This window comes from Dermacentor variabilis, chromosome 8, assembly GCF_050947875.1.
Source record: "Dermacentor variabilis isolate Ectoservices chromosome 8, ASM5094787v1, whole genome shotgun sequence".
Classification (NCBI taxonomy): Eukaryota; Metazoa; Arthropoda; class Arachnida; order Ixodida; family Ixodidae; genus Dermacentor; species Dermacentor variabilis.
The window spans coordinates 129,067,433-129,095,076 of record NC_134575.1 but is presented as its reverse complement, the minus strand read 5'-3'; the positions used below and the strand labels follow the sequence as shown (position 1 = coordinate 129,095,076).

At 50.0% G+C, this 27,644-nt stretch overlaps 3 protein-coding genes across 3 annotated transcripts in view; all 3 read right to left on the bottom strand.

Moving 5' to 3' along the window:
- Nucleotides 1-2,368: 2,368 nt before the first annotated feature.
- Nucleotides 2,369-27,644, bottom strand: part of LOC142591270 (uncharacterized) — a 130,667-nt gene continuing 105,391 nt past the window's right edge. Inside the window, exons 3-5 of the mRNA XM_075703606.1 lie at nt 5,345-5,439; nt 4,253-4,469; nt 2,369-2,477 (exon numbers count right to left, since the gene is read on the bottom strand). Coding sequence (XP_075559721.1) covers nt 2,454-2,477; nt 4,253-4,469; nt 5,345-5,439 — 336 coding nt within the window. The 3' untranslated portion in view covers nt 2,369-2,453. The remainder of the gene's footprint in view (nt 2,478-4,252; nt 4,470-5,344; nt 5,440-27,644) is intronic.
- LOC142591269 (uncharacterized) lies at nt 13,131-14,684 on the bottom strand. The gene has a single exon (XM_075703605.1). It carries the CDS (start codon nt 14,001-14,003, stop codon nt 13,155-13,157), a length of 849 nt encoding a protein of 282 aa, XP_075559720.1. The 5' UTR covers nt 14,004-14,684; the 3' UTR covers nt 13,131-13,154.
- Nucleotides 16,846-18,465, bottom strand: LOC142590778 (uncharacterized). The gene has a single exon (XM_075703195.1). It carries the CDS (start codon nt 18,463-18,465, stop codon nt 16,846-16,848), a length of 1,620 nt encoding a protein of 539 aa, XP_075559310.1.

The following is a 27,644-nucleotide window of genomic DNA, read 5'->3' as shown; positions in this document are numbered from 1 at the left end:
GGCGGGCGCTCACCAGCTGCACCATCTCGGCTGCCTCCAGTTCCGCCGTTAGCTCCGCCCTGGCTCTCTCCTGTCGTCGAACACGCACGACGTAGGGAAGCTGGTATCGTTGTCTCCATTGTTCATCTGCGGTCAGGTGTCGTCCGCCACAAAGCTTGCAACAAGGCACACAGTTGTGATCCTCTTCAGGGTTCCGAGCCCCGCATCCTTGGCATTCAAAACAATCGGGCGCCGGACAGACATCCGCCCGATGTCCAAGCTTGCCACACACATAACATACATCCAACTGCTTTCGATACAGGAAGCACCGGACCAGAGTTGGCCCATATCTGACGAAATTGGGCACTTTTAACCCGTCGAAAACAACGATAACTGATCCTGTGTTTTTGATTCGTTTGACCGCCATAGCCAGCGGATTGCGATCGTTAACAATGTTCCGTTCAAGTGTCACGGGGCCATCCATAACGTCTACATTGCGAATGGCCGCCTTATACGTAGTGTGTGGGGCCGTCTCGTACGCACTGACTTCAAAATCCTTGTCTGCCACTCTGATTGACCTGAGCGTCACATATCGTTCAGCGTAGCTCCTTTCTGGCGTACTAGCCACCAAGATATTTTGCATGAAGTTAGGGCAAATAACATCTTCCCTAATCTGCTCAATACTGAGGCCTGCCGCTTCTACGATTGCCTTGCTCACCGCTGTAGAGCTAACTTTCTTCAAATTCCGTCCACCCCGTGGGCGAATGACTATTTTGGTGTGCTCTTGTGGCATCGGTGTCATGCTCGACGCCTTCACAACGCGATTCTTGATTGCCGAGCCTCCGTGCCGTTCACCTGCGCCCCGTCGTTCTCTTGGCGAACCGCCATCACCCAATCCAGGTCTCGTCGTAGCTCTAGATTTTTCGGCTGGACACTGTCCGCCATCCCAGGTCTTCAGTAAAGTCCTCCTCCCGGAGCACTTCCGCTTCAACGTGCATTGCTGACATGCCGCGCAAGGTCTACCAGACGCTAGCTCTCGGCCAACGTGGCGTGAGCACAAAAGTTCCAACAAAGTCCAAAAAAGGGGTGGCCCACCTAAAATCAGGTATCCGCTGAATCTTCTCGTTTTCACGGATCCGATGATATCAAGTTTGCACCACTAGATGACCAAAAAAGGCTCGGAAGCTTCGAAAAAGACGGACCCATAAAAGCCCACAAGCCTCCTTCGAACTTCGTCGTCGTCTTCCCAGAGACCTAGTCTCTTTTCCCTCGGTGTTATAATTGAACGCGGATTTTCTCGACACGTCGCTGCATCAATACTCCAGGCAACGAGAGCTTCGCTCGCGAATGGCTCCCTCACAGGAGTTTTTATCGCATTAAAGACATTCGCTCAAGTCATGATTCGAAGCTGATGGTTACGGCCTCGCAGGAAGTGCGCCGTTACAAAGCAGCCGCAGAACCTTTAACTTAATATCAAAACTATTTTTGAAAACGATGCGTGCCTGTATAGTGCCAACACTACGCTTTTTTTAACTTTTGCATCAAGCGTTTTTCTACAATTAAGCATCTTGGAAATAATTTGTACTACTTCAGACAAGATAAAACACACCTGCTAACACATTTTGTTTATAAGCAGCCTGTATAACTGACTCGCGCTAAAGTACGTCGCTAACGAGGCAAAGCTATCCATCTGAGGACTGTAGAACATTTGTAGTCGGTCTATACTAAAAGCTTTTGTAAGCATTGACCGTGCAATCAGCGGCGAGGGGTCCAACTCTGTTACGTTGAGCTACGTGTTTTACTTTCTTAGCACTTCATGCGCAGTCAGGCGGAAACCGAGTGATCGATGGTGGGCTTGATCAGTAGCTTGATGAAGGTGTCCCTCATTGCCGTATCTGGAGAATATTTGCAGGCGTTCCTTGCACAGATGGGCGTGACAGTGCGGGACATTGGTAGGCCAACACAGCGCGAAAGCGTAGAGAGACCTGAACGAGTTTAGCAGCATCGGCGTCGAGGACGATGAGGACAACGACGGTGGGCCAGGGACAGGCCATTGGCTAGGACGCGAAGCGGGCGCGTGGCTCATATCGCGCGAGGGCCCGGGGAGATTCATCCGCCGAGGCGAATGACCATCCGCTATAGGGGCCTTCTGTTCAGTGAAAATGTACTTCTGTTTATTGTGGCTCATCGTCATCACTGATTTTGCACGCCGCAAGATTGGTGACCCGGACGTGACTCGAGCCCGCACACGTCGTTATCCATATTTGTTCCATCTACTTACTAAGGTAAATCGCTAACCAGCCCTGTGACCCATCCAACTGGCAGCGGGAACTTGCATGAAACGGAGTAACGACAGCCATTGAAGTGTGTTCTACTTAACACACGCAGACGCGTTTATTTGGGCACATAGTTGTTTACAAAATTATGTTTTGAAGGTGCGTTTATTTGCAAGTGAGGAGAACTGTGTGTTCGAGTTAGCGAGGTTTCATTCCTCGGTGCTGGAAGGCAAGAAAAATGAAAGAGAATTAGATTTCGTGAACTGGATTATGCTGTGCGACGCGACGTTCGCGCTCCGTTCGCTAAAGTAGTTACAACAAAATCTGCTACCGCTGAACAGTTAACTGCACTATATAACAGACGCATACCCAATTTTACAGCCATTATATCCATTGGTATTCACGTGGAAAAAGCTTAACTCTATTTAACAAAATTTTGCACTACCTTCTGCAACCCAAACAGGAATGTGTAGATTATTTTCAGACAAAATATAATCAGAGAAAGCGAGTAGCAAAACACTTCAATGTAAAATAGGGCATAAATATCAACATTGAAATACGACTGTTGTATATAATCGAACTAGATTTGTGCAAAGTATGAAGTTTTTTTGCGTTTGCCGTTCACCTTCCTCTTTAGTTCCAGCCTTTTGTATTTCTCTCGAAAAATTATGGGAACGTCATGCAAGGACACAATATATGTCATAATTATGCGTGATAGGAACATAAATTTAATGGAGTCATCCTCGAGCTCTGTCACTTATTAATCTTGTTTTCCGGGTTTTGGTTATGAATGTCTTGTTAATGTCCATAGACGTTCAGTTATTGGGGGTTCTAGAACTCTAATCGATCATGCATTGTCTAATCTTTTGAATGCGTCCTATGCAGGTGTACTTGAAAGCGACATTACTGACCATTTTCCCCTCTTTCTGCGCGCTACATCTGCACACTATTCCTATTCCAACTCTGAACCAACTCTTGAACCAAACTTGTTTTCGATAAAGGTTATTCTCAGAAGCTGTATCTCACACTGACTGGTCTTTCGCTTTTGACACCGATGATCCTCAGGTAGCCTTCTCACGATTTCTGATAAAGTTTTTATCACACAATCTTTCCTACTATAAGAAGCCAAGAGACACTGACACCAAGGACAACGCATGTTGTCCTTGGTGTCAAGGTGGGTTCTTCAAGGCTGCACCTTGAAGGAGCCAAGTCCACTTGTCGAAACGTTGGCTCCTGCTCGCACGTTGTTCTCGTTTTGCTCATCGTCTCATAGTCATATAGTAATTTTGGCATGTAAGACCACAGAGCTTACATGCCAACTTACTATACTTAATACTATAGTACTATACTTAATAGTCCATTATCTGTAGTTTTTCAACTATATCCGTATAATTTTCTTAATGACTGAAGTGTTGATAGTGTCGATAGTTTTGTCGAAAATTATGCATCACTCATGGTACATCCTCTGTGCACATTCACCTTGCACCTTGCATGTCATCTGTGTTGTCCGCCATAGAAATGCTGGTAACTTCAGCGCTGTTTGCGTGTGTATTACTCAGCATTCTCTAGATGCCACTGCAACCATAATCCGATTAGCGTAGATGCATGAAGCAACGCTAAGTCGGAGGAAAACTACTGAACGGGCTGCTCCGCTCTCGCTGGGCGCCAAAGCGATGGCGTGTTTTTGACAGCTCAGCGCAAAGGCGCTCAAGCGGCAGTGCGTATTCGCCGCTGCGATGTTATTTGTTTCTCGCTCCTTTTTTGAAAACAGAGAACGGGGAGAAATGAAAGCAGAAAAATGTGTGAAAACGTGGCGAGCCAATGTTTACCACCTGCGTGTTCTCAAGTGTCTGCTCATGGCTTCAAGACTGTTAACTAATGTTTTCAGTCAGAAACACTGAACAGCGAATTGACGCTGAATTCTGAGGCGCCGTAAATACATCTTGCATGGTTCTGCTTCCCGGTAAACTACGGAGAGCCTTGCTCTGGTCACTTACAATTTCAAGTTTCTCGATGTCGATGTTATTCACCACCAGCCACACGAAGTCGTCGCCCGGCTGCACTCTGCTGAGTTGCACGTGACTGGAGCCGCTCGATATCGCGCAGTACTTCTCGCCAATAGAAACCACGATGGTCACAAGCTCCTGAGGGTTATTGTAGCTGGGGAATGTCTGAAACTCCGGGTTGTCAGACTTGTCCACACCGATGAGAATCCTGCAATTATTTCAAAGCACCACAGCAGATGTAGAGGTCGATCTTGCCCGCACGTTCAGGTTTTTTACATGAGATGGTCGACTCGAGTTTCGCACAACTAGGCCGCGATGGTCGTCGCTTGTTCTGATATGTGCGATCCTAAATGTCGTGATAGGGCACAGCGAGTAAGGAAACGAATTTTCACTCAGTTCATTTATCTACTCCCGCGGCTTCCCGTATCTAGCTCTAGAACAGAGATGGCCTAATATATCCAAGGAATCCTTCGCGGTATACCCGTGGCAACCATTTCTGGTTGTGAATTAAGACAAAGCTAAATGATTGGTTGGCTGTCGGTAGGGCAGTAATTTAATTTATTTAACCGCGTAATTTATTTCATGTTTGCGGACTAGAGGGAACGAAAACAGAATAGCTATAGTTGCAGTATAATGTCTTTCATAAGTGTCATTATATATAGAAGACTTCGGGAGCTTCCTTAACAACATCTATTTTTCCGTCTAAACGACGGCATATAATCTGTGGGACTGCTTAGATGGCGAAATAAGCAGAAAGGATGAATTACCCGTTCTGTAACGCGACACAAGTGATGCTTATGAGTAAGGATGTCTTGTTGCGGTTTCAGGCACTAACATTCACATCGACGTTAGCGTCTACTACCACAGCATTCCAGTTCACGTAGGCAGCCCGCTACGCCATGTTTATGCCAGTCGCCTATCGGCATCGCATAAATAAATGATCGTGTGAAATCGACATCAGGTGGTTCAGCGTGTCGATTTCTAGCATTTAGAGCGCTGATCCTCATGTGTGTTATCAAAGGACCATCCTGTTTTGGGTCGAAGGGTTGTTTTTTTACAGGTCACCAGTCCATGTTCACTCACCCGGAGAGAGTGCTGTCAATCTTCTGGTACTTTCCTTCTATTACGGCATAACCGCCGGCGCTGAGATAACACACGTCTGCAAATTTCAGGCTTATCTGCAATGGACGACAAAAGATTTTCTCACCAAAATCACACTTTGAACAAAACAATCAACTCTACAAAGTTAAATTGGCATATTGGCAGCAGGCACTTGTTCTTGCCATCTATAAAGGGTAACTGCTGCTGCATAATCAAGAACAGTAATGAGATTATCGATTGCGCTCTCTCTGCAGGAGCGTATATGCTTGGTGTGCGTGAATATACCGTTTTAACTCTAGATCACGAAAATCTATTGCGACTTCTAAAGATGAAATTAAAAAGAAATAAACCTTCGCACATGCTTGCTGATATGAGCAACGCATGCATAAGGACAGATCAGCTGTGCAGCGAGTCCCCACACCCTTCGCAAGAATAGGTTGTCTGCTGTGCCAGTGCCCCTAATCGACCCAAGAACATGGAAAACTTCGCTATATCCAGGGAAAAGCCTTGGCTACACCGGAGCCTATGAAAAAAAGTTGCATTATATTAGAGCTCAGTACATCTATGGTATGCGTTGTATTTCAAGTGACGTCGATTACATTAGAGTCGAGAACTTGTGTGAAGCGTAATTATTGAGACTTTTAGAACGACCATTCACGTATAGTGCGAGGCGCATTTAAAGGGAACACTCAGGCGTGCAACTCTGACTTAGCTGGTACCCTAATTGTGTTGTAATACTTAATCGTTTTTGTCGCTGATGATCGTTCAGGAAGGCACTTCCCTTTAAAGCATATACTGCCGTTTATTCTTCAAGACCTCGATTCTTCTGAAGACCTCGTTAGAGAGGCCATTAATGGGTGCTTGCGGACCAGCTCCTCCTATTCGTCCTGCATCCGTCCGCTCTCCCCGCTTCCCACAGCACCGCCTACCCCCCGCCCGAGACAGTCCCCGCCCGGCCCCCACGGCAAGCTCAACCAAAGTCGTAAATTTGATGAGAGCCTCGGGGTACGGGGAAGCGGTCGGCGGAGGGAACCGCAGTTCCGCTACTATGGTAGAGCATCTGGAGTATCTCAATTCACGATGCAAACAAAAGAACAAGGCAGACAGTATACCAGTGAGTGCAAATGTCCCAACAAGTGCCTGGGGAAGCTATGTCAGCACACCGCGCAAGTGCGCCGAAAGGATTCAGAGCTGCCAAGCGCAAGTTATCTTATCTGCTTCCCATCTAGGCGATTGTATCGTTGTGAGAATGGAAAAGCTGCACATGCTCTGCGCTCAAGTGTTCCCTTTTTTAAGAGTTGACCCGTAAGTACCTACTCGAACAGACAACGTCATTGTGTGTCCATGTTAGCGAGCAGTTTCTCCTTTCTGCCGTTGCACTTGAACGGCTCCGGTTCGTTGGTCAGCCAGAAGGGGCCAAAACTGACAAACGACTCGCAGGTATCGCGCGTGGGCCTTTTGGCTATGATCAATATTTCCTACTATTTGCATGCATGCTCCTTCTCACTAAAAATGACTACAAACACAACAGCTAAACACTGCGTTCAAAAAATATTGTTGACCCGCTTTGAGGAAAGCACGATTGCAATGAACTTCGAAAGTTTTTGTATGAACATGTAGGTGCGCTTATGTTAATGTGTACAGAAGTACTGCATAATGTGCGCTGGCAAAACGTTACAAAGCAAGTAAGAGAACCTAAACTACTAGTTATAATCCAATAAACTTCCCTTTAGTTTCAACGAGGAACAAAACACCATTGTCATTGCTTCTATTCTTGCCGCTCCTGTTGCTGTTCATACTAGTGCGTTTTTGATATTGTCGAACGTTTCTTAAAACTTATCAGCATTTAAATTTTTGCACTATTGTATCAGTGACGAAGGTCATTTTAATAATTATGAAGGCAGAAGCCTTAGATATTTAAGATAAGTAATTAGCAAAGTTAATGACTGATTAGTGATTGGATTAAGGTGGATTAAAGTGTATTAAGGACTAAAGCGCATTAAGGCCGATCAAGGTGGATAAAACATAATTAAGGTGTATTATAGTGGATTAAGGTCGATTAAGGCTGGTTAGGATAGTTGAAGCAGGATTAAAGTGGATTAAGTGTGATTACGGTCGATGAAACAGAATTAAGAAAAATTAGCATAAATCAAGATCGATTAAGATGGAATGAAATGGATGAAGGAGGATTAGGGTGCACTAAAGAGGATTATAGATTAAGGTGGATTAGGGTAAGCAAAGGATTAAGGTATATTAGGTTGGATTGAGATGGATTAAGTTACATTAAGCTGTATAAAGGAGGATTAGCGTGGATTAAGGAGAATGAAGGAGCATTAAGGTCGGTTAAAGTGAATAACGGCGGATTAAGTTAATTAGCGTGGATCAAGGCGAATTATGGTGGATTAAGTTCGATAAGGGTGGGTGAAGGAATATTACGATGAATTAGCGTGGAGTAAGGTGGATTAATGAGGATAATGGTGGATTAAAGTGGATTAGGCTGAATTACAGGGGGCTTTGAAAGACTTTCGCCTTTGCGTCTCTTAGGCGATAGCTAGGATACCTGGAAATTTTCCACTCATTAAGGAGAGCAGCAAAATACTGCGCGTTTCTCCTAACAGACGAATTGTTAAGCCCGCGCGCGCAAGGATTCCTTTTTACAGCGAACCTCTTTATGGCTAGGGTTCTGTGCAGTTTTTACGCCTGTCAACAAATCTGTGTGAGCAAAAATTATCGTCACGAGCAATGGCTCGTGACACTGCTCGCGCGTTCGTCGTCGTCGTCGTCGTCTTCCAGAGCTGGCTCCGTTGCCGTTCATCCCGCTAGCGTTCCGATACTGCCCCTCCCTCTGCGAAGGCGTTGACGGCACTGGCCCACTGCCAGTCGGTGCGGTGATTTCGGTCTCAATTTGTCTGCCTCAATATAACGCGAAATGCAAAGACCGATGTATATAACGAATATATAACATGAATGAACGCGGATGTGTAAAAATAAATGAGTCGGCGTACCTTTCGTCATGATGTCCACCGATCAGGACAACAAATGTGTTCGTACCTTTGTCCAAAATTCTGTGTCACCTCTTTGGCGTGAGCTGGACACAGCTTCGCTGTTCATCCACCTTCACATAGCGGAATGGCTCACGATTCCCCCCTCTTTTTTTTTTTGCAAATCTTGGCGTTTGACACCTTGGACACTTTGCAAACTTTCTGCGTTGTCATGCATTGTTCAGTGGTGCTTCATGCACGACTCCACCAGCATAAACGGAGCGCGCGGCTGCCGGCGCACAGCGCCACCGGTGGGCGCTGAGTGCATCTGGCTGATGCGTTTCTGTACAACATGAAAACGAGAGTAGTTGTGCGATACTCTGTGGCTCCATTTGCCCCTTCAGTGATCATCGAGCACTCACGGGAGGCGCGAAAAGCGCCTGCAGCTATGCTCTCCGAGTATCTAGTTTCTATGGCTGAGCAATGTGCAGCCTCCGTCACGGCTGTCTAGAATTGTGCAGTCCTGTGTCCAAAGAGAAAAATTCTTAAAAATCGACAGCGCAAAGAAAACGTTCAACGTGTGGCACTATATACCGGTTCTTGTGAGTCTACTTGATGAGCTCTAGCATCGTCTTTATTACCTGAATTGTACTGTCAAATATGAATTTTCTTGATCAGCAGCACAGCGCTCCACCGATATACAGGGTGTCCCAGATAACTTTAGCCAAAGATTAAAAATATGCAAACGCCACATAGCTAGACAGAACCAAGGTAACGTGGTTTGTCGACGCTTGGAGATAAAATGCACCGTAAATGCGGATACCTAAGTTGTGAATAGGATCTAGCATTTTCAAAGCGCTAGGTGCAGCAGAATTATAGACTATTGCTCCGTAGTCAAGGCGTGTTAATATTAGACTTTTGTACAGCTTTAAAAGGCGCCGCCTGTCGCTTCCCCAAGATGTACGTGACAAGAGGTTCAGCAGGTTCATAGACTTGAGGCACTTTGATTTCAGATACTTCAGGTGTGGTACAAAAGTCAGCTTACTGTCTAAAAGGATTCTTAGAAATTTGTGTTCGTGGCTCACAGATAGCCGTTCTCCATTTAGATCTATTGCGGGGTCCGCCAGTATGCCTCTCTTGTTAGAAAACAGGACGCAAGTACTTTTTTGTGGGTTTAGCTTGAAACCGTTTTGGTCCGCCCACTTAGATAATTTATTTATGCAAAGCTGTACTTGTCGCTCGCAGATACTTGGGTTACATTATTTTAAACCTATCTGGATGTCATCCACATATACAGAATAAAACATATGTGGTATGGCAGTCTGCATCGAGTTCATTTTCACAATAAAAAGAGTGCAGCGCAGCAGACCACCTTGTGGAACACCAGCCTCTTGCGTAAACGGACGAGACAGAACGCTACCAACTCTAACACGGAACGTCCGATTGGAGAGGTAACTCTGATTGATGTATAGCAAGTTGCCTCGAACTCCCATTTCAGACAGGTCACGGAGGATTCCAAAGCGCCAGGTTGTGTCGTATGCCTTTTCCATGTCTAAAAATACTGACAGGAAGAACTGTTTGTGGACAAAGGCATCACGGATATTTGTCTCGATGCGGACAAGGTGATCTATTGTAGATCTACCCTCCCTAAAACCGCACTGAAAGGGATCGAGTATCTTGTTGCTTTCAAAAAAATGGATGAGGCGACGGTTATTCATCTTCTCAAATAATTTGCACAGACAACTCGTCAGAGCTATAGGCTTATAACTGTTGGGTGAGGAAGGGTCCTTGATTGTTTCCAGACAGAAGGAATGTAGTCGGCAGAGAACATGGAATTGAAGAGTGACAGTAGTGTTTTTGGGTTTCAGGGTGTAAGTGTCTGACCATCTCATACATTATTCTGTCACTTCCTGGAGCGGACTTGTTGCAACAGTTCAGTGAGGCTTGGAACTCAGCCATTCCAAATGGACGATTGTATACTTCATTGGATGGGCCTTTCCCACTCAGAGTCGTCTGTTCTGCTTGTAGCCGGAATTTTAGGAATGTATCTGTGTAATGAGATGTACCGGAAATGTGCTCGAAATGTGCTCCTAGACAGTCAGCCTGGTCCTCAAGAGTATCTGTTTGCGTCTTTACTAATGGTAGAGCATGAGTTTCGCGGCCTTTTATTTTGTTTACTCTGTTCCAGGCTTTTCTTTCGCCTGTGTATGAATTAATACTAGAGATGTATTTTTGCCAGCTTTCCCTTTTGGCAAGGCGGCACGTTCTTCTACCTTCTGATTTTATTTTCTTGAAGCTGATCAAGTTCTCGGTAGTTGGGCAGTCGCGAAGGCGACTCCAGGGCTTATTTTGATTTTTGCGGCCTTCCTTACACTGCTCATTCCATCAAGGAATACGTCGTTTAGAGGGTGATCCATTCGTTTGAGGGATACATATTGATGCAGCATCAGTTATAAATGCCGTCAAATATGACACTCTATCATCGATTGAGAGAGTAGAGATATCATCCCAGGTCAAATGTGTCAGCTCTCTGTATCGTTTCCAGTCAGCACAGTCGACCTTCCAACGGGGCAGATGTGGAGAGAACTTGTCGCTTTTTGTTAATTTTAAGACAATTTGGAAATGGTCACTCCCATATGGATTTCTGATCACATTCCTCTACAGGTATGGCACTAGTGTACTTGATATTATGCTTAAGTCAATAAATAAGAACGTTTAGTTCGCCACGCTGTAAAATGTGGGTTCTTTCTTGTTTAGTAGACATGCATTGGAAGATAAAAGGAAGTTTTCTAATAAGCGCCCTCTCGTATCACAACGAGAACCTCCCCAGAGTGTGTTGTGTGCATTTAAACCGCCTACTACAATGTAAGGTTCGGGGAGTTCTGCGATAAAGCTCTCGGATTCTGTTCTGGAACTCGGAGGAAGGTAGAGAGAGCTAACTGTAATTAGCTTATCAAATAGCACGGCTCTGATTGCCACTGCCTCAAGGGGCGTTTGCAGATGTAAATGCTTACAGGCGATACCCGTATCAACTACAATAGCAACACAGCCTGACGAGGCGTAGGCGTCACTGCGATCTTTGCGGTAAATAGCATACTGTTTGAGAAAGTTAATATGTGAAAGATTGAGGTGTGTCTCTTGCACACACAGCACCCTTGGATTAAACTTGAGAAGGAGTTCCTTAATGTCATCAAGATTGTGTATTAGACCTCTCACATTCCAATGCATTACCTGTGTGGCCACATTGGAAGTGTTTTATGGTGTGTGTCAAGAGATATCAATTAGGTTGGCTCAAGGGACCTTTCCAGGCCCCTTGATGCGGGGTATTTCTTTTTTGTTAGAGCGCTCCAGGGAGCAGCGCTGTTCCTTCGGCGTCTGAGACGCCGGAGAAGTTTTTGTTACATCCATCGCCTCGTCAGAGGCGCTGCATAGATGACGCCCGCTCAGCGGGCACGCGCGGGGGTTCTTCGGGCCTGTCTGCACGAGCAGTGGCCCTGGGACCGGCAGGCTCGGAGGTCTGCTGGCCTTTCGTTGTAGGGGGAGGAAGAGCCGTGGCTGCTCCCGCCAGGGGGGCTGATGGCGTAACCGCCGTCACACTCCGTGTGACTTGCGCGGCCGCCAGAAGATGTAGCGCTGCCCCCCGGCGCGCGACATCGGTGTAGGAAGGACTGGACTGATTTTGGAGTGAGAAACGCTTACGTGCCTCCAGAAAAGATAGGTTGAGTTTTACTTTCAGTTCTATGATTTGTTTCTCTTTTTTGCATGTAGGGCACGATCGCGAGTAGGCGGGGTGATCTCCTTCACAGTTGGCACAGGGGTTGGTTGATGTGCAGATGTCAGAAGCGTGTTCAGAAGAACTACAGCAGTTCTGCGACCCATGCCCAAAGCGCTGACACTTAAAGCGTCGAAGCGGATTTGGGATATACGGCCTGACGCGAAGCTTACAGTAACCGGTTTCTATTGTTTCAGATAGATTGCAGGTTCCGAAAGTAATGATTATGTGTTTGGTAGGTATTTGCTTGTCATCTTGCCTCAATGTTATCCTTTGTACTTTGACTACATTCTGGTCTTGCCATCCTTGAAGCAGTTCGCTTTCGCTCAGTTCGAGGAGGTCATATTCTGAGACGACCCCGCGCACTGTGTTCATTGATCTGTGTGGGCCCACTGATACGGGAATTTCCCCAAAAGCTACAACTTTCGAGAGTTTGTCATACTGCACTTTGCCGCGGAGTTCAAGAAGATCGCCACTTCCCATCTTCGTTACTTTATAGCCTGAGCCAATTGCTTCAGTGAGAGATTTCGCTACAACAAATGGTGAGATCATTCTCACTGTTTTCTTATCGTTCTGACTATGTACAACGTGGTACTTTGGAAAAGATTGCTTTGGCTACATGAAGAAAGTGAATGTTTCATTGGTGCGCCCCCTCTTCAGGGAGCAATCAGGTAGCGGAGGAAAGTTACTTGCCATATAGAGCAGGAAAATTCGGCGGCGATGGTGGCCACCCACCACCGAACCCAACAAGGGGACGCTACAAGGTTGGAAGAATACCTGCAGCCGCCATCCATGTATCGCCGCTATAACCTACACATGGTTAACACTTGCCGCCAGGAAATACGGAAGTAATAAGAAGTGAAGAGAAGACAGGAAAGATGGAAAAGTGGGAGGGAAAGACGAAGATTGGAGAGGAGGACAGGAAAAGGCGACTGCCGATTTCCTCCAGGTGGGTCTTTCTGGAGGTGACGTCTATGTCTGTCTGTCTGAAAAACATTTATTTAGATAGGTTTTGCATCAACACTAGGTGGGCTCCCCCTTACGGGAGCCCATTGGCGTCGGCCGCCGCCCGGGCCCGCTCGACCAAGGCCCGTTGGGCCGTCAGGTCAGAGCAGCCAGGCAGGGCTGCCTCCCAGTCCTCCCGGGAAGGGTTGGGTAGCGGGGTTAGATTTGGGGTTTTTTGACATGCCCATACCATGTGGAAAATGTCTGAGGACTTTTCCCCATAGTGCGGGCACTCCCCCGTGCAAGCGGGGTCAAAGTATTTTAAGGCTGCCGGGAGCAGCAGAGTTTTGATATAAAAACGAAGGAGAATGCGCTCCTCCGCCTTTGTGAGACCCTTACAGGGCTTGGGATAGATGGCACGGCCAGATTGGTAGAGCTGAACGATCTCTTTGAAAGTATAGGCGGGATTGGGTTCGGGGTCCGGATCGGTGGGGGACGAAGGTGATGCCCGGAAAGTGAACGCGCGGGCGACGGCATCGGCCGTCTCGTTTCCTTCGAGGCCTGTGTGAGCGGGAGTCCAGATAATCGTACGGTGCGAGGGGGCACCGAGATAGTCACTGTTTTGCAAAATTTTGTAGGCAAGGTACGGTATGTGCCCCTGCTCAATATTGCGGCAAGCACCCCTCGAGTCGGTGATGAAGACCCGCGAGTGTTGATCTGCGGCGGCTAGCTCGATGGCAACCACCTCCGCGTGTGTAATGTTGTGTGCACGTAAAGTGAGTCCGTTTACTGCTGTGTTTTGGTGGACGACTGCGGCCGTGTAGCAACCCCCATGGTACGGGCCGGAGGCGTCCACGTAGAAGACTCCGTGTTTGTGTCCGTAGTGGCGAGCCAAGGCTTCCGCCCGCGCGAGGCGTCTGCCACTATGGTCCTCTCGTGTCATGTTGACCGGAAGAGGGCGCACGTGCAGGGAATACCTCCACTGTGATGGGATAAGTACGTGCTCTTCCGTATGTATTGAATGATGGATGTGTAGTCAGGCAAGGAGGCGGCGACCCGACGGCGTTTTAGAGAGTCTCGTGTATTGGTTCATCAAGTGTGCCTCTCGCAGCTCTTTAAAGGTGTTCACCATCCCCAGGCCCAGGAGGCGCAGGTTGGAGGTACTGACCGGGAGGTCGAGGGCACGCTTGTAGATTTTACGGAGAATGACTTCGAGTGCATTCTCGCCAAGTTTGCGTAGGTGGAGGTATGGAGCCGAGTAAAGGACTCGACTGGTTACAAATGCGTGTGCCAGCCGCACGGCGTCTTTGCATCGTAACCCCCCGCGCTTGTTCGAAACCCGGTGGACCATCCGGCCCACCTGGTCCCCCACCTTACGCAATTTGGCCAATGTTGTGTCAGCTTTGCGATTTTTGTGAATAAAGAGCCCCAGTACTCGGATCTCGCCGTGTTCGGGTATGGGTCCACTGTTAAGGGAAAGGTCGATTTTGGTGGTGCACTTTGGTGAGGGGCGTATGTGCACAAATTCAGATTTGTACGGGGAGCACTGAAGGCCGCATCGACGGGCATAGTTGTCTACGATGTCCGCCGCTTGCTGCAGGTTGGCCTCCATTTCTCCTACCGAGCCGTGTTTAGCCCAGATGGTGATGTCGTCGGCATACAGCGCGTGCTGGATGCTGTCGACCCTCGCCAGCTGAGCGGGAAGTCTCGTCATCGCCAAATTGAATAGGAGGGGCGAGAGGAGAGCTCCCTGCGGGGTCCCTCGCGTGCCTAATTGGTATGGGCCGTGTTCGCTGTCCTGAATCCGAATGTATGATTGTCGGTCAGTGAGAAATTGCCTAATGTGTTTAAAGGTGTTTCGGCCGCAATCTGTTTGGGAAAGATGTGTTAGAATAATTTCGTGGGTCACGTTGTCGAAGGCCCCCTTCAAATCCAACGCGAGTACTACTTCGTCACTTAGGGGATATTCGATCGGGTCGAGAATTTCTCGGTCAAGTTGAAGCAAGACATCCTGTGCGAACCGGTGTGGGCGGAATCCGAACATGGTGTCTGCGAAAACATTTTTGTTCTCCAGAAACTCAGACAGCCTGTCGCGCACCATCGTCTCCATTAATTTTCCCACACAAGAAGTAAGGGAGATGGGGCGGAGGCTGTCTGTGTTGATGGCTTTACCAGCTTTGGGAATGAAGGTGACCAGAGTGGTCTTCCAATCAATTGTGAGGGGTGTTTCCCCGATCCAAATGGAGTTCATGTAAGCGAGGAGTGTGGAGTAGGCAGAGTCGGGAAGGTTGGCAAGTAATTTGACTGTAATTTTATCCCGTCCCGGTGCCGTTCCTCGCTTCATTTTTGCTAGGCCCGCCTTCAGGTCGTGCAGCTGGAACGGTTGGTCCATCTCCGCGTTCTCGGAACCTGCATACGAGTACGCGGGCCCTCGGGGGTCCTGCTGAGTACAGAGGTATTGATCTCGGAGTTTGCATGTCAATTTTGAAGTGTCTCCATCGAAGCAGTGAATGGCTCGTTGGAGATGTTTTTGTGTTTCTGCTCGAGTTTAGGTGGGGTCGATTAGGGCGCGGAAGAGGCGCCACGTACTCCGGCTGGACCTTTGTCGCGCGGCCGTGTTGCATCGGTCCACCCAGTTAGAGTCACCGAGTTGGGCCACGTACTCTGCCGCTCGTTGGGTGAGCTCAGCGATGCGAATTTTGAGTTTCCGATTGTGTTTTTGCCGGCGCCATCGGCGGACAAGGCTGTGCCGGGCCTCCCAGAGGTGAAGGAGGTGGTTGTCCACCTCCGGGGTCGCCTCTGAGAGTTGAATTTGAGTTTCCGTGGAGCGAAGGGTGGAAACCAATTGCTGGGACCAGACGTGGTACCCTTGCTCCTGAATGGGGGTCGAGTTGGTGTATGTTTGTCGGAATTTGGTCCAATCGGGCAATTTTGCCTGTGCGAAAGGTCTTGCCAATGGATGGGTGCGAATAGTTGTATTGAGTATGCAGTGGTAGCTACCGAGGGTTTCTTCGGTGTTGACCCAGTCTACATATTGAATGTTTTTGCTGAGGGTAAGGTCCGGACACTTGTCCCGGGTCACGGAGTTACCCACGCGAGTTGGGTGGGCAGGGTCGGTGTGGAGAGTAAGGCCCAGCGTGGACATAAGTTCCGCCAGCTTACGTCCACGTTTCTCTTCACGCGCGTATCCCCAAAGTGTGCTGGGGGCGTTGAAGTCGCTCACGATCACCAGGGGATCCCTGCCCGCAGCCTTTAAGGCGCGGCTAACAAGGTCTGCGAAAGTGATGTTGGCTAACTTAGGGGACCAATAAATGTTGAGAACGTGTAGTGGTCGGTCCTGTTTTCGTAGCGGAAGGAGGGTCACCATCACGTACGAGAATTCTGTTTTGAGGTCAAGGTCAACGAAGTTGGTCGTGTAATTTTTATGCACGCAGATACAGGAGAGGGAGTCCTGCTGAAACGTGGTGTAATTTGTAAGTGTGGCGCGGCTCCCTAGCTCCTGGAGGGCTACCACAGCAGGAAGGTGCTCGAATGTTGTGAGGAAAAATCGTAGGTTGGCCCGCTTAGCGTGGGCCTTGAAACCTCGACAGTTCCACTGGGTAATTAGGATGGGGATGGCCAATTTAGATCGGGGGAATTTCATGAATTTAGGGGTGCCCGCCATGATCGGTAAGATTGGCAGGGGGTTGCGAAGACGATGTTCCATCGCCAGCACTCACGGGGAGGGGAGCATCCTCCATTCCGGAGAGTGAGCAACTGTCTTCGTCATCGAAATCGAGTTGTCGTCAAAACATTTTGGGGTACCGGCGGGACACGTCTTTAATTGGGCCGGCTCGCCGGGTGGTGCGAGGGGTTTGCGCGATTTGTTGAGTTATGAGAGAGGGAATCATCTCTGTCAATTTGGCAATCGCGGCATTCATGGCCGCGGAGATTTGGGTTTCAAGAGCGCAAATCCGGCTGTCCATACGGGACTCGAGGGCGTTGATCCGGGCCTCGAGAGCGGCTACCGCGCTAGGTGCCTCCGCCGGCGCTTCTGTCTCGCTTTCCATTACTTCTACTGCGGGGGTAGGGAGGGGTTGCGTCAATTTTGCTTCGAGAGCTGTAATTTTCTTTAGCAGCATCTCATTTTGCGCCTGGAGAGCCGCGATCAGGTTTTGTTCGGCGCTGAGCGCAGCAGGAGGAGTAGAGGGAGGGGAGGAGGAAGCAGCCCTGCCCGCGCCGCTCACCTGTTTTCCTTTTTTGACGGCGTCGGCCCAGGCCCCGGCCACGCCGTGTGGTGGCGCCGTAGATTGCCTCCCGGTTTCTCCGGCAGGGGGCGCTGGCTTGCCGGCCTTGGTGACGTCCCGGTGCGGCGACCTACCGGGAAGCTCAAGATGGCGGTGTTTTTTCTTGACCGCCGTTATGGTCTTGCCGCCCGTTTGGGCGGCTATCTTGGAGTTGCGGAACTTTGCAGTGCACTCGCGGTAGTTCGTGGCGTGTCCACCACCGCACACTGAACACTTGGGCACGCATTCGTGAGGGGCCCGCACCCCCTCCACGAGTGGAATCTGTTGCCCGCACAGACCGCAAGTGTCCTGTCTCAGGTTTGGGCATGTGTCCATCCTATGGCCGACAGCACCGCACTTGCCGCAGGCCGGCATTGTACGGTAGTAGGGTTGGACGGGTACCACCATGTTGTCATAGTGAACAAAATGCGGTTTGTCCTTTCCGGCGAAGGTAACACGCGCTTTGTTCGATGTGCCAAATTTTCTCACTTCAACAATGGTGCCTGTTCTCCAACGCACCTTTTGCTGAAGTGTCTCCGTCGTGTCCGAGTTGCACACCACGATGACACCGTGGCAAACGTTTCCGCCATCTTGCCGTAGGTATCCGTGGAGCGGGACCGCTCCGCGGTCGGTGTTGACAGAAAAATCCCCGTTCACTCGGTCTGCCGTCTCGAGGTCCGGGGTATGGATCACAATCAAATTTTGTTCTCTCGAAGGGAGAATCGATGCGGTCTCTGCCCGCTCGGACCCGAGGTAAGCCGTGAAAGCGGTCCCGTAGCGATTCTCGGAGAAGGCTTCGTGCAAGGAAATATGCTCACGTGGCTTTAAAACGATCACGTAGTCATCCGGGTTCGGTTTGAGTAGCGGGCGAGGCTTCCACTTCGTGAAGACCTTGCCCTTGCTTCCCGCAGCGTGCGAGGCAGGAGGCTGCGTCTCGCCGGCTGGGTTGCCGGACGCCGGGGCGGCGGCGGGCGCCACAATCTTGGCTTTCTCTTGCAAGCGGCGAGCGGCCGCGTTGAGGAGAGCTTGGCTTCGAATATTCGAAGGAATCGCAGAATTGGGCTCCTCAGTCGTCGGAACCGTCGTCCAGGACATCGCCTCCGGGTCGTAGCCACGCTGGGTTAGCGTAGAGACGGCCATATTGCCTCGGGAAGCAGTCTTCACGCCGCCGGGCATCGGCGTCGCCGTCAGGCTGGACGGCGTCGCCCACGTGACGGGGTGAAAAACTGCTCTAAAATTGCGGAAAACCGGCCCACCTGGTTGAAATGTGTGTCCACGTGCGCCGGGTGACTTGCTTTATCAGATGGTAACAAATTTGGTGGCGTACCGTGAAGTTATCCGTGGCTCCGGCCGAGAATTGGCGGAGCCGATGCGCAGCACGTCTGAAGCGAACGCTCCGGTTACGGCGCCCACGTCTATGTCAAGCCGAGGCCGCAGAGGTGTGTCGCCTCCGCCGGGGGGCCTTAACGGTCCAAACACTCAGCATCGGCTCCACCTACAGGATCCCCTTTTCCCCAGACACGGCTAACCGCGTACGGCTACACGCGGGAGGGTCCAACCCTCGTGTGCTCGGGTACGTGGTGTCGCAACGCACCAAACGCCTGCTGACGCAGATGCCCCTGCGGGGATCGCAATACATTCTGCATCCTGATCGTAGCATGTGCAACATACGAGGGCAGTGTTGGCCCGCTTGCGGGAAGCAGGCTGAACCGTCAAAGCACCAAAATGCCAAACAGCGCGATCGCCTGTGTTCTATCTCAGTCACTTAATCGTTCACGCCCAAAGACCGATATGCGATCTTTCTTGGGGGCCGCCGGTTAATTTCAGCGGTGCATCCTTGGGTATTCTGAAGTAGCTAACGCTCTAACGGATGTTCTTCGAAAAAACGGAGCCACGGAGTGCCCTCTGGGACAAAAAAAAAGGAATCTTCTTTCGACGCCCACACGCTGGCGAGTCAGCCTGTGCTAAGATCGCCGGACTTCGCGAGGAGATTTGTGGTTCAATGCGATGCGAGCGAGGCATGGGCGTCGTACTATGCCAAACGGGAGAGAGTGACGAGGAACAGCTCGTGCTTTACGCAAGTAGGAAACTCACTAGTCGAGAACAGGCGTACACGACTTCTAAGAAAGAGCGCGCATGTCTCGTATGGGCCGTTCAAAAATTGTCTTGCTTTCTTGGGGGCTCGAAGTTCGTTCCCGAAACGGATCAGTGTCCTCTCAATAGTTGCAGAAGTCTTCCAAATAATTCTGTGTCCTGTGGACGCGGCGGAGTACGCAAATAGACAGAGTATGTCGATAGTTGGTACCAGTCTAGAGGGTCACTGCAGAGTTAGTGGCACAGTAAAAACAGGGAAGGCGGAGGTGGCGGAGGTCTTAAAACTGGCAATAGCCTCCACGCAGGCTAAGATCGTATAGTAAGCGACTCCAAGACAGCCGTCAAGAACTATGCAAAAGGAAGAATCTCGCCGGAAGCACTGAGAATTTTAAACAACTTTCGTGAAGATCGCGACGTTCACGCTATATGGGCACCCGCACACTCGATCCTCCCTTCCCGGGAACAAAATAGCGTGCAACCTGGCTCAAGAACTGACGGGTCGAGCATGTGACACGCAACAAATACTGGGAACGGAGAGAGACCGGATGAGCAGCTTTAACGAGATCACCAAACATTATAAATTGGGAAGGGCCCATTTATCCCCGGCACACTCCTCGCTCAGTAGACGGCAAGCGACGGCATAGGGCCTCTTACAAACAGGTACACATCCGAACCCGGTGGCCTATCACCGCTACTACCCGGACCTTTACACGGATAGATGTAGATTCTCTCAACAAAGGTCGGACCTACAACATACGGTTTGGTCCTGTCCTCGGGCACCCTCACAGAATAAAATAAACAAGACCAGAGATCAGTGGGAGACCGCGTTGCTCAGCTGTGCACCGGAAGACCAACTTAAGGCAATCCAGCAGGCCGAAGATGCCGCCAGGACCCAAGGGCTCGAGGCCGTCATCTAGGTAGAGAGGCCTAAGTCTCGAATCGGTGCACAAATAAAGTTTATTCCTCCTCCTGCGTTGAAGTCTCGCTTTGCAGCAATATTCTCTTGAGATACGCTATAAAAAGAGAACTCTCAATGGCAATGCCGGTGGCTTAAGTAGACGCCACTAGATCGAGAATGAGCCTCAAATGTTTAATTAAACTCCCGTTCTTTTTTTCTTCCTGACGTAGGATTGGAAGGGTCTTATTTTGGTTTACGCAGGTGGATTGAGTCATGTCTCGTGAAACATGTAGCAAGTTTATGTGTGTATTAAGTGCTGCTGTAAGTTCTGAAAATCTGTCACTGTTGAGTGGGAAATAAGCCTGGTGGAGCTCAGCTAGAATTTAGCTCGCCCTTGTTGAGTGAGCGGCTGAATCTCGGTGTAGATCTGCTGGCTCTTTCTGTGAACTGTTGCTGACCTTTCTGAGGCATGTAGACACGGACTGGGACGTTCAGCGACGTTGGAGAACGGCCGCAGTGTTTCGTGCTCCAGAGAGCTGTGCGACAACCGACGACGACTACAGGCACCGACCTGCGTCATCCCTCTGGCCAGCGGATGTCGTCCCCTGCCCATCTGGATCTCCTTCGGCGGCGGGGCAGTCTGTTGCAGTTCCCTTTTATGCATCTATGAATTGAACAGATACTACACTGAAAAATATTTACACCCTTAAAAAGTCTCTTATCAGATACTTTGGAGCGTCCAAGGCTGTCAGAAGGATTACATAGTTTTCAACTACGTCTTTTGTCATCGAACGTCTAGTTATAGCTCCGTGGTCGGCCTCGGAAAATTTTTTGTAAAGCCCTAACGGGAAAGCTGTTACCTGTGCGACAAGAAAACGCCCTTCAGGGTGTAACAATTTTTACAGTGTAAATGCCTGGGACGCGGCGTGCCTAAACGTCACACTCGTCAACGTGAAATGACTTGTCCGTCGGGTGTGCGCGATGGGATTATGCGCGGCATGTGCAGATCCTACTCCCCTCTGTCCTACGTTCAACCTTTCTACGGCAAGCAGTGATTTCCCTCCCATGCCCGTTTGGGTTGAGCCGACGTATCCTACGTTCAAGTGCTCTACGCCAATGAGTGGCTTCCCTCGCTTGCCGCTCTGCGTGGGTTGACCCGACGTGTCCTGACAAAGCTCTCTACCACGGGGCGGTAGAGAATGAAGATGCACAGATGGCGGAGGGTATAAGAAAGGCAGCGAGCCACCACTCGTGATCGCATCTTCCTGCCCTTGTGTACAGGTGCACACACACTGAACATTTCTGTATTTTTTGTCTTGAAGCGCACCGCTCACCCTTAATGATTTATTAAACTTCTGTTATTCCTTTTTATATCACTTCGTCTTCCCTGTCGAGCCCTCTCTGATGGCCAACCTGGTTCGAGCTTCAAGCAGACCCTCTTGAAGGTCACAAAACACTATCCCCTTAGCAGTGGGTATTAATAACGGGGCGAGTATACTGCTGCTGGAATCGAAACTGACGTGGATGTGGTGACAGTCAATTAGCGGCCACGTGCTCTACAAAGAATCTTTCCTGCGGTTGTTCGAAGCCATCGCTCGGCGCTACCCAGTGTGGCCGTGCATCACCAAGTAAGAGAAAATTAAGCGTAGTTTTCTGACCATTTGCTTGTTTTTAGTGTTTTCTGGCATTCCTGCGTGCTTACACGGTAAGCGCGCGCCAAATCACTTCTGCTTTAGCCTACGCTCACTTCACCTCGCAGCCTTACTTTAGCGCAAGCAGCGCGCGACCTGTTGCAAGCTGGGAGCGCAAACATGGCGCACAATGATCGGTGCTCGCTAATATGCGAACTTAAGCCCGTAGCGAGACGAGCCAATCCAATCCAGAAGGAAGAGAACAAGAGGGAGTGCGCAACCACCGCTTTGGGCGCTATTCTGGACATGGGTGCTATTCTCGACACGCATGGCGGCTGCACGGCCGCCATTATCCGCCATGTTTACTCTCTGATTGGCTGTGGAGAGCTCATGAGCCTTAAAATTTGTGCCGGGAAACGGAAGTTTTGCGAAATGTCATTTTGCGTTTTCATCAAGATGACCAAACCTGACGTGGAGCTGCAAATATTATGGACTAATACATTTTTTTGGTCTTTGGCAGATATTTTGTGATGTTAGCGCTTCAAAAAGAATGTGAGCGGTAGCGTGCAGAAGCCAGTGCAATGCATCTGCGATTGCGCGAATATGTGGCGGCGATCCAAGATATGCGCCATGCCAGCTTGCTGATTGGCTGAAGGAATATCTCATGAGGAGCGTCACAGGAAGGGCTGTTTCGTAAACGTCATTTTGACGATGCGTGACGTTGCGCTGGGCCGCCATTGCTGAGATTTTCCACCATTATTTTTGCTGCGACGAGCCGCGCGAATTATGCTAATGGAAGCCATATGCAATGGCAGCCGAGAGGAATGCGTATCGCCACATTTTCGCCGTCGTTTGGCACCACGAAAATCTTTTGTTCATAACGCGTGCTCATAGTATTTGCATCGCTCTCGGGTGGTGTTGGCATTTGTGTTTGGGGCTATCATATTTCAGAAGAACGCGTTTATACGAAATAATATTGGTAGAACATAGCTAACTTTTGGCAATGTTGTCCACTTTTCACTGCTGCATTTGTATTGTTATCAAGATTAATGCCTTTTCGCACAATCAAAAGTTATGACAACGGCCTCTTTCTAATTTATAAAAAGAAATGTACTCAAGGCGGCGCCTTGAAGTTTCCTCCCTCGGTGCGAGTAACCAGCGAAATGAACAAGAGATGGCAGCGTCGGCGCTTGCGTCGCTCTAGTGGATATCTCTGGCTCGCGCAACGCTATCGGTGCTATTCGGTCGTTTCTCAGCCAGCTGAGTCGGGCTGAGTCACTTGCGTTTCACGAGATAGCGACAACGTGGCCTAGAACGTCCGCGCATCACGACTGGTAGGTCGCGTATGTTGTCTTAAGCAAGAAAACAAGCGCGTTGACGCCAACATGCGATGACTCATTCCATTTTCCGGGGACACGCATCCTAGCTATTGAAGCAGACGATGGCTTGTACGCAGCAGACGATGGAAGCGAGAAGCGCTTTCGACGGAATAATCATATGCTTTGAGATAGCTGCTTTATTTTTACTACGAAGGAAAACTGTTTTGCTTAACAGGTAATGCTATATTCAGTGCCTTCATTTCAATTTCTTAGGCGAAACGTCAAGTTGGCGTCACGTTACGTAAGCAAAACGGGGCCACCAGCGCCATTTTGTTTGCGTCGCGCCTACGTCATGCATCGAAGAAAATGGTGGAATGTCCAGAATAGCGCCCCATTTTTCTTCGGTGCGTGACATAGACGCAACGCGAATAAAATGGCGCCGATGGCCCCATTTTGCTTTCGTGATGTGACGCCAACTTGACGTTTTGCGTAAGAAACTAACATGAAGACACTGAACCTAAGGCTCTCGGTAAAGCAAAACAGTTTTCCTCCGCAGTAAAAATAAAGCAGCTAGCTCAAAGCGCATGATTACTCGGCCGAAAACGTTTCTCGCTTCCGTCGTCTGCTGTGTACAAGCCGTCGTCTGCTTCATTAGCTAGGATGCGTGTACCCGGGAAACGGAATGAGTCATCGTATGTTGGCGCCAACGCGCTTACGTGACCGACCAGTGGTGATGAGCACACGTTCTAGGCTGCGTTATCGCTATCTCGCGAGACGCAAGTGACTCAGCCCGACTCGCATGGCTGAAAAACGGCCGAATATCACCGATAGTGTTGCGGGCGCCAGAGATTTCCGCCAGCGCGCCGCAAGCGCCGGCGCTGCCATCTCTTGTTCATTTCGCTGGTTACTCGCACCGAGGGAGGAAACTTCAAGGCGCCGCCTTGCGTACATTCCTTTTTATAACCTCAAAAGACGCCGTTCTCATCACTTATGATTGTGCAAGGCATTAATCTTGATTACAATGCAAACGCAACAGCGAAAAGTGGACAACGTTGCAGAAAGTTTGCTGTGTTCTACCAATATTATTTCGTATAAATGCATTCTTTTTAAAACATGGTGGCCCAAAACACAAATGCCAACACCACCCGAGAGCGATGCAAATACTATGAGCACGCGTTAAGAACAAAATATTTTAATTGCGCCAAACGACGGGGAAAATGTGGCGATACGCAGCACTCTCGGTGCCATTGAATATGGCTGCTCATTAGCATATTTCGTGCGGCTTGTCGCACCACAAGTTATGGCCTAAAATCTTTGCAATGGCGGCCCAGCGCAACATCACGCAACGTCAAATTGACATTTACGAAACGGCCCTTTCTGTGACGCTCCCCACAGCATATTCCTTCAGCCAATCAGCAAGCTGGCATGGCGGCTATCTTGGATCGCCACGACATATTCGCAAAATTGCAGTTCCATTGCACTGGCTTCTGTGCACTACGGCTCACTGTCTTTTTGAAGCGCTAACGTCGCAATGTAGCTTCCAAGGACCAAAACGAATGTATTAGTCAATAAAATTTGCAGCTCCACGTCACGTTTGGTCATCTTGATGAAAGCGCAAAATTGCTTTTCGCAAAACTTCTGTTTCCCAGCACAAACTTCAAGGCACGTGAGCTCTCCACAGCCAATCAGAGTCAACATGGCGGATAATGACCACCATGCAGCCAACGTTTTCATGCAGCTGCCATGCGCGTGTCGAGAATAGCGCCCCTTGTGACAGGAGACGGGCAGGGTTGCAAAGTCTTCGGGAGAAAAAGTAGCCAAGAATTTCCGAAATGTAGCCAAAAATGTCGCCAACTGCGGCAAAAGCGTTAATTAGTAGCCTAAAAAGTAGCCACATTGCGACAAACCAACAATCGCCACTTTCTGTCGCGAAAATTTATGAAGAAAAAGCGAAAGGACCTGTAGTTTCCTGTTTCACTGATGGTAAACAGAAAACAGAACCAAACAAATGTTATCACATATTATTACCATAATGACCAGCTGACGTTCCTTGATAATTTTCGCCGCCTACTTTCGTGCTTCTTCGTAGCCGATTGGATTGGATTGGAGCCAATTTTATTTGTGCCTGCAGTTTATTTGTGCCTGCGCCCCGACGAGGGCCTACGTCTTCTACGAAGTCGGCGTTACTCGGCGCGGGTCTCCGCTCGCCGTTGCCGGCTCGCTGGGTCCCTGCCTTTCGAGCTCTCCGAGGACCTGCTGGACGGTCCAGAGCTGTTCGTCATGGTCGTAGCTTTTCACGGCTGCCTCGAGCCACGGTGAGATCATTCTTGATCTTGCTTCTTCTGGATTTTTAACGCAGTCCACAAGATGTGCGCGTAATCTGCCGTCTCCCTCCGGTAGACTCTGCACTTACCGGTCGGGTAGGTCTCGGGGTGCAGTCCCGGGCTCGGCAGCAATCCGGTCTGGAGCTCTCTCAGTAGTACAGCCTCCGCTCAACTCAGCCTCGGGTGCGGGGGTGGGAGAGTCCTGCGAGCCAGGCGGTAGGCCTTCATGATTTCGTTGTAGTCCGTCATGCGGTCCTTGGTTCCGAACCACGTCGGACGGTCTGTCGCGGGGGCGCGGCTGGTTAGCGCTCGCGCTGCTGCATGTGCCGTTTCATTGTGATTCTCATTGCGTTCCGACGCGTCACCCGCGTGAGGCCGGAACAACTTGTCTTACTTTTCTGTCTTGTAGCTTGGCCGCTCGGCTGCTCGGCTCGGCGCTCGATGTCGGGCGGCTTCCCCGGCTTGGGGATCAGGATGGTTTTGGCTGACTTCCACAGCTTTGGCAGCGCGCCCGCTTTCCAGCACTTGAGGTATTTTGCGAGTTTACCAATCGAGCCATCGTCGAGGTTCTTGAGCGCCTTGTTCGTGACGAGGTCCGGGTCGGCTGCTGACCGGCTGTTGAGGTTGTGCAGGGCCGCGCGTACCTCCTCGACGTCGATGTCACGATAGTGCTTCGCGTTAGGTAGGCCGCCGTACGGCACGTGTTGTTGGGTGGGTGTAGTCGGCAGGTATTTGTCGCTAATGCGCCTGGTGACTTCGTCGGCGCCGTGTACCGAGACCGCCCGATGTATGAGTCTGGCGAGTCTGTCCCTTTGGTGCGACTTGGTCTTGGTTTTGTCGAGCAAGCACCGCAGCAGGTTCCACGTCTTCCCGCTGTGCATCTACCCGTCTGCCACGTTGCAGATCTCGTTCTACAGTTGCGTGCAGAGCGCGTGGCAGTGCTCCTCGATCGCTCGGTTGAGCTCCGCCACCTTGTTTCTGAGTCTACGGTTAAGCCATTGCTTCTTCCAGCGATTGAGTATCGACTGTTTGGCTTCAATGATATGCGCAAGCCGGCTGTCTACTTTGTCGATCTCCACGCCCATTTCAATTTCTTTGGTCGCGTCGCGTACGCTCTTGGTGATTTCGGCCGTTCACGAGTTGATGTCTTCGATCTCGTCGTCACCGTCTCTCTTCTGGCGTCACGAAAGGCATCCCAGTCTATCCATCTGTGTGTTTTGGTGCTGGTGTCGTGTTCCGGTATGCCGATTTACACGATGGTGTGGTAGCTGCCGAGGTCGGTTCCCGTGTTTCTTCAGGTGATCGCGCCCCGGATGTCGTTCTTGACGAACGTGAGCTCCGGAGTGTTGTCCCGGGACACGGAGTTACCGATTCTAGTCGGATGCGTCCGGTCAGTCATGAGGGTGAAGTCAAGTTCCGTGGCGTCTTGGTGCAGGTCGCGGCCCTTTGCTGTGTACATATGTAACCCCAGGCAGGGTTCATCTCGTTGACGTTTCCGCACGCAGTCAGCGTGTTGCGGCCCGCTGCGGTGCTGGCTCTTTGCAGTAATGTCTTGAATCTCTGTTTTCTCTGCGATGGATACCTGTAGACGTTGAGCAGAAATATGCTTCCTTTTCTCTTTTCAATTGCCCGGGATAATTTCGGTGAGTGTGTGCTCGAACTTGATATTGCTTTGCAGCTCGTGTTTGACGAACTTGAGCTGACCAGGGTGCGCAGGTCTGACCAGGGTGACCAGGGTGACCCCATCCTGACCAAGCTGCACAGGCCTCTGCCGTCGGGCGGTCCCTTGTGCACTCTGTAGCCGGGGAGGGACGGTGCGACGGTTAGTGCGTCTTGTAATAGTATAACGTCCGGCTTACGAGCGGCATGTGCGATGTGCTATTGGATGACTGCCTTCTTCCTTCCGAGACCGCGACAGTTCCACTGCCCCGTTGTGACACCTGCTTGTGCTGGTGTTGCGTTGGCGGCCATGACTGCGTTGGCGTGTACGGGGCTCCCTAGTTGGGTGGATGTTGCGCGAAGGGGCGCGAACGTCGGGTGGCTTATCATCGGC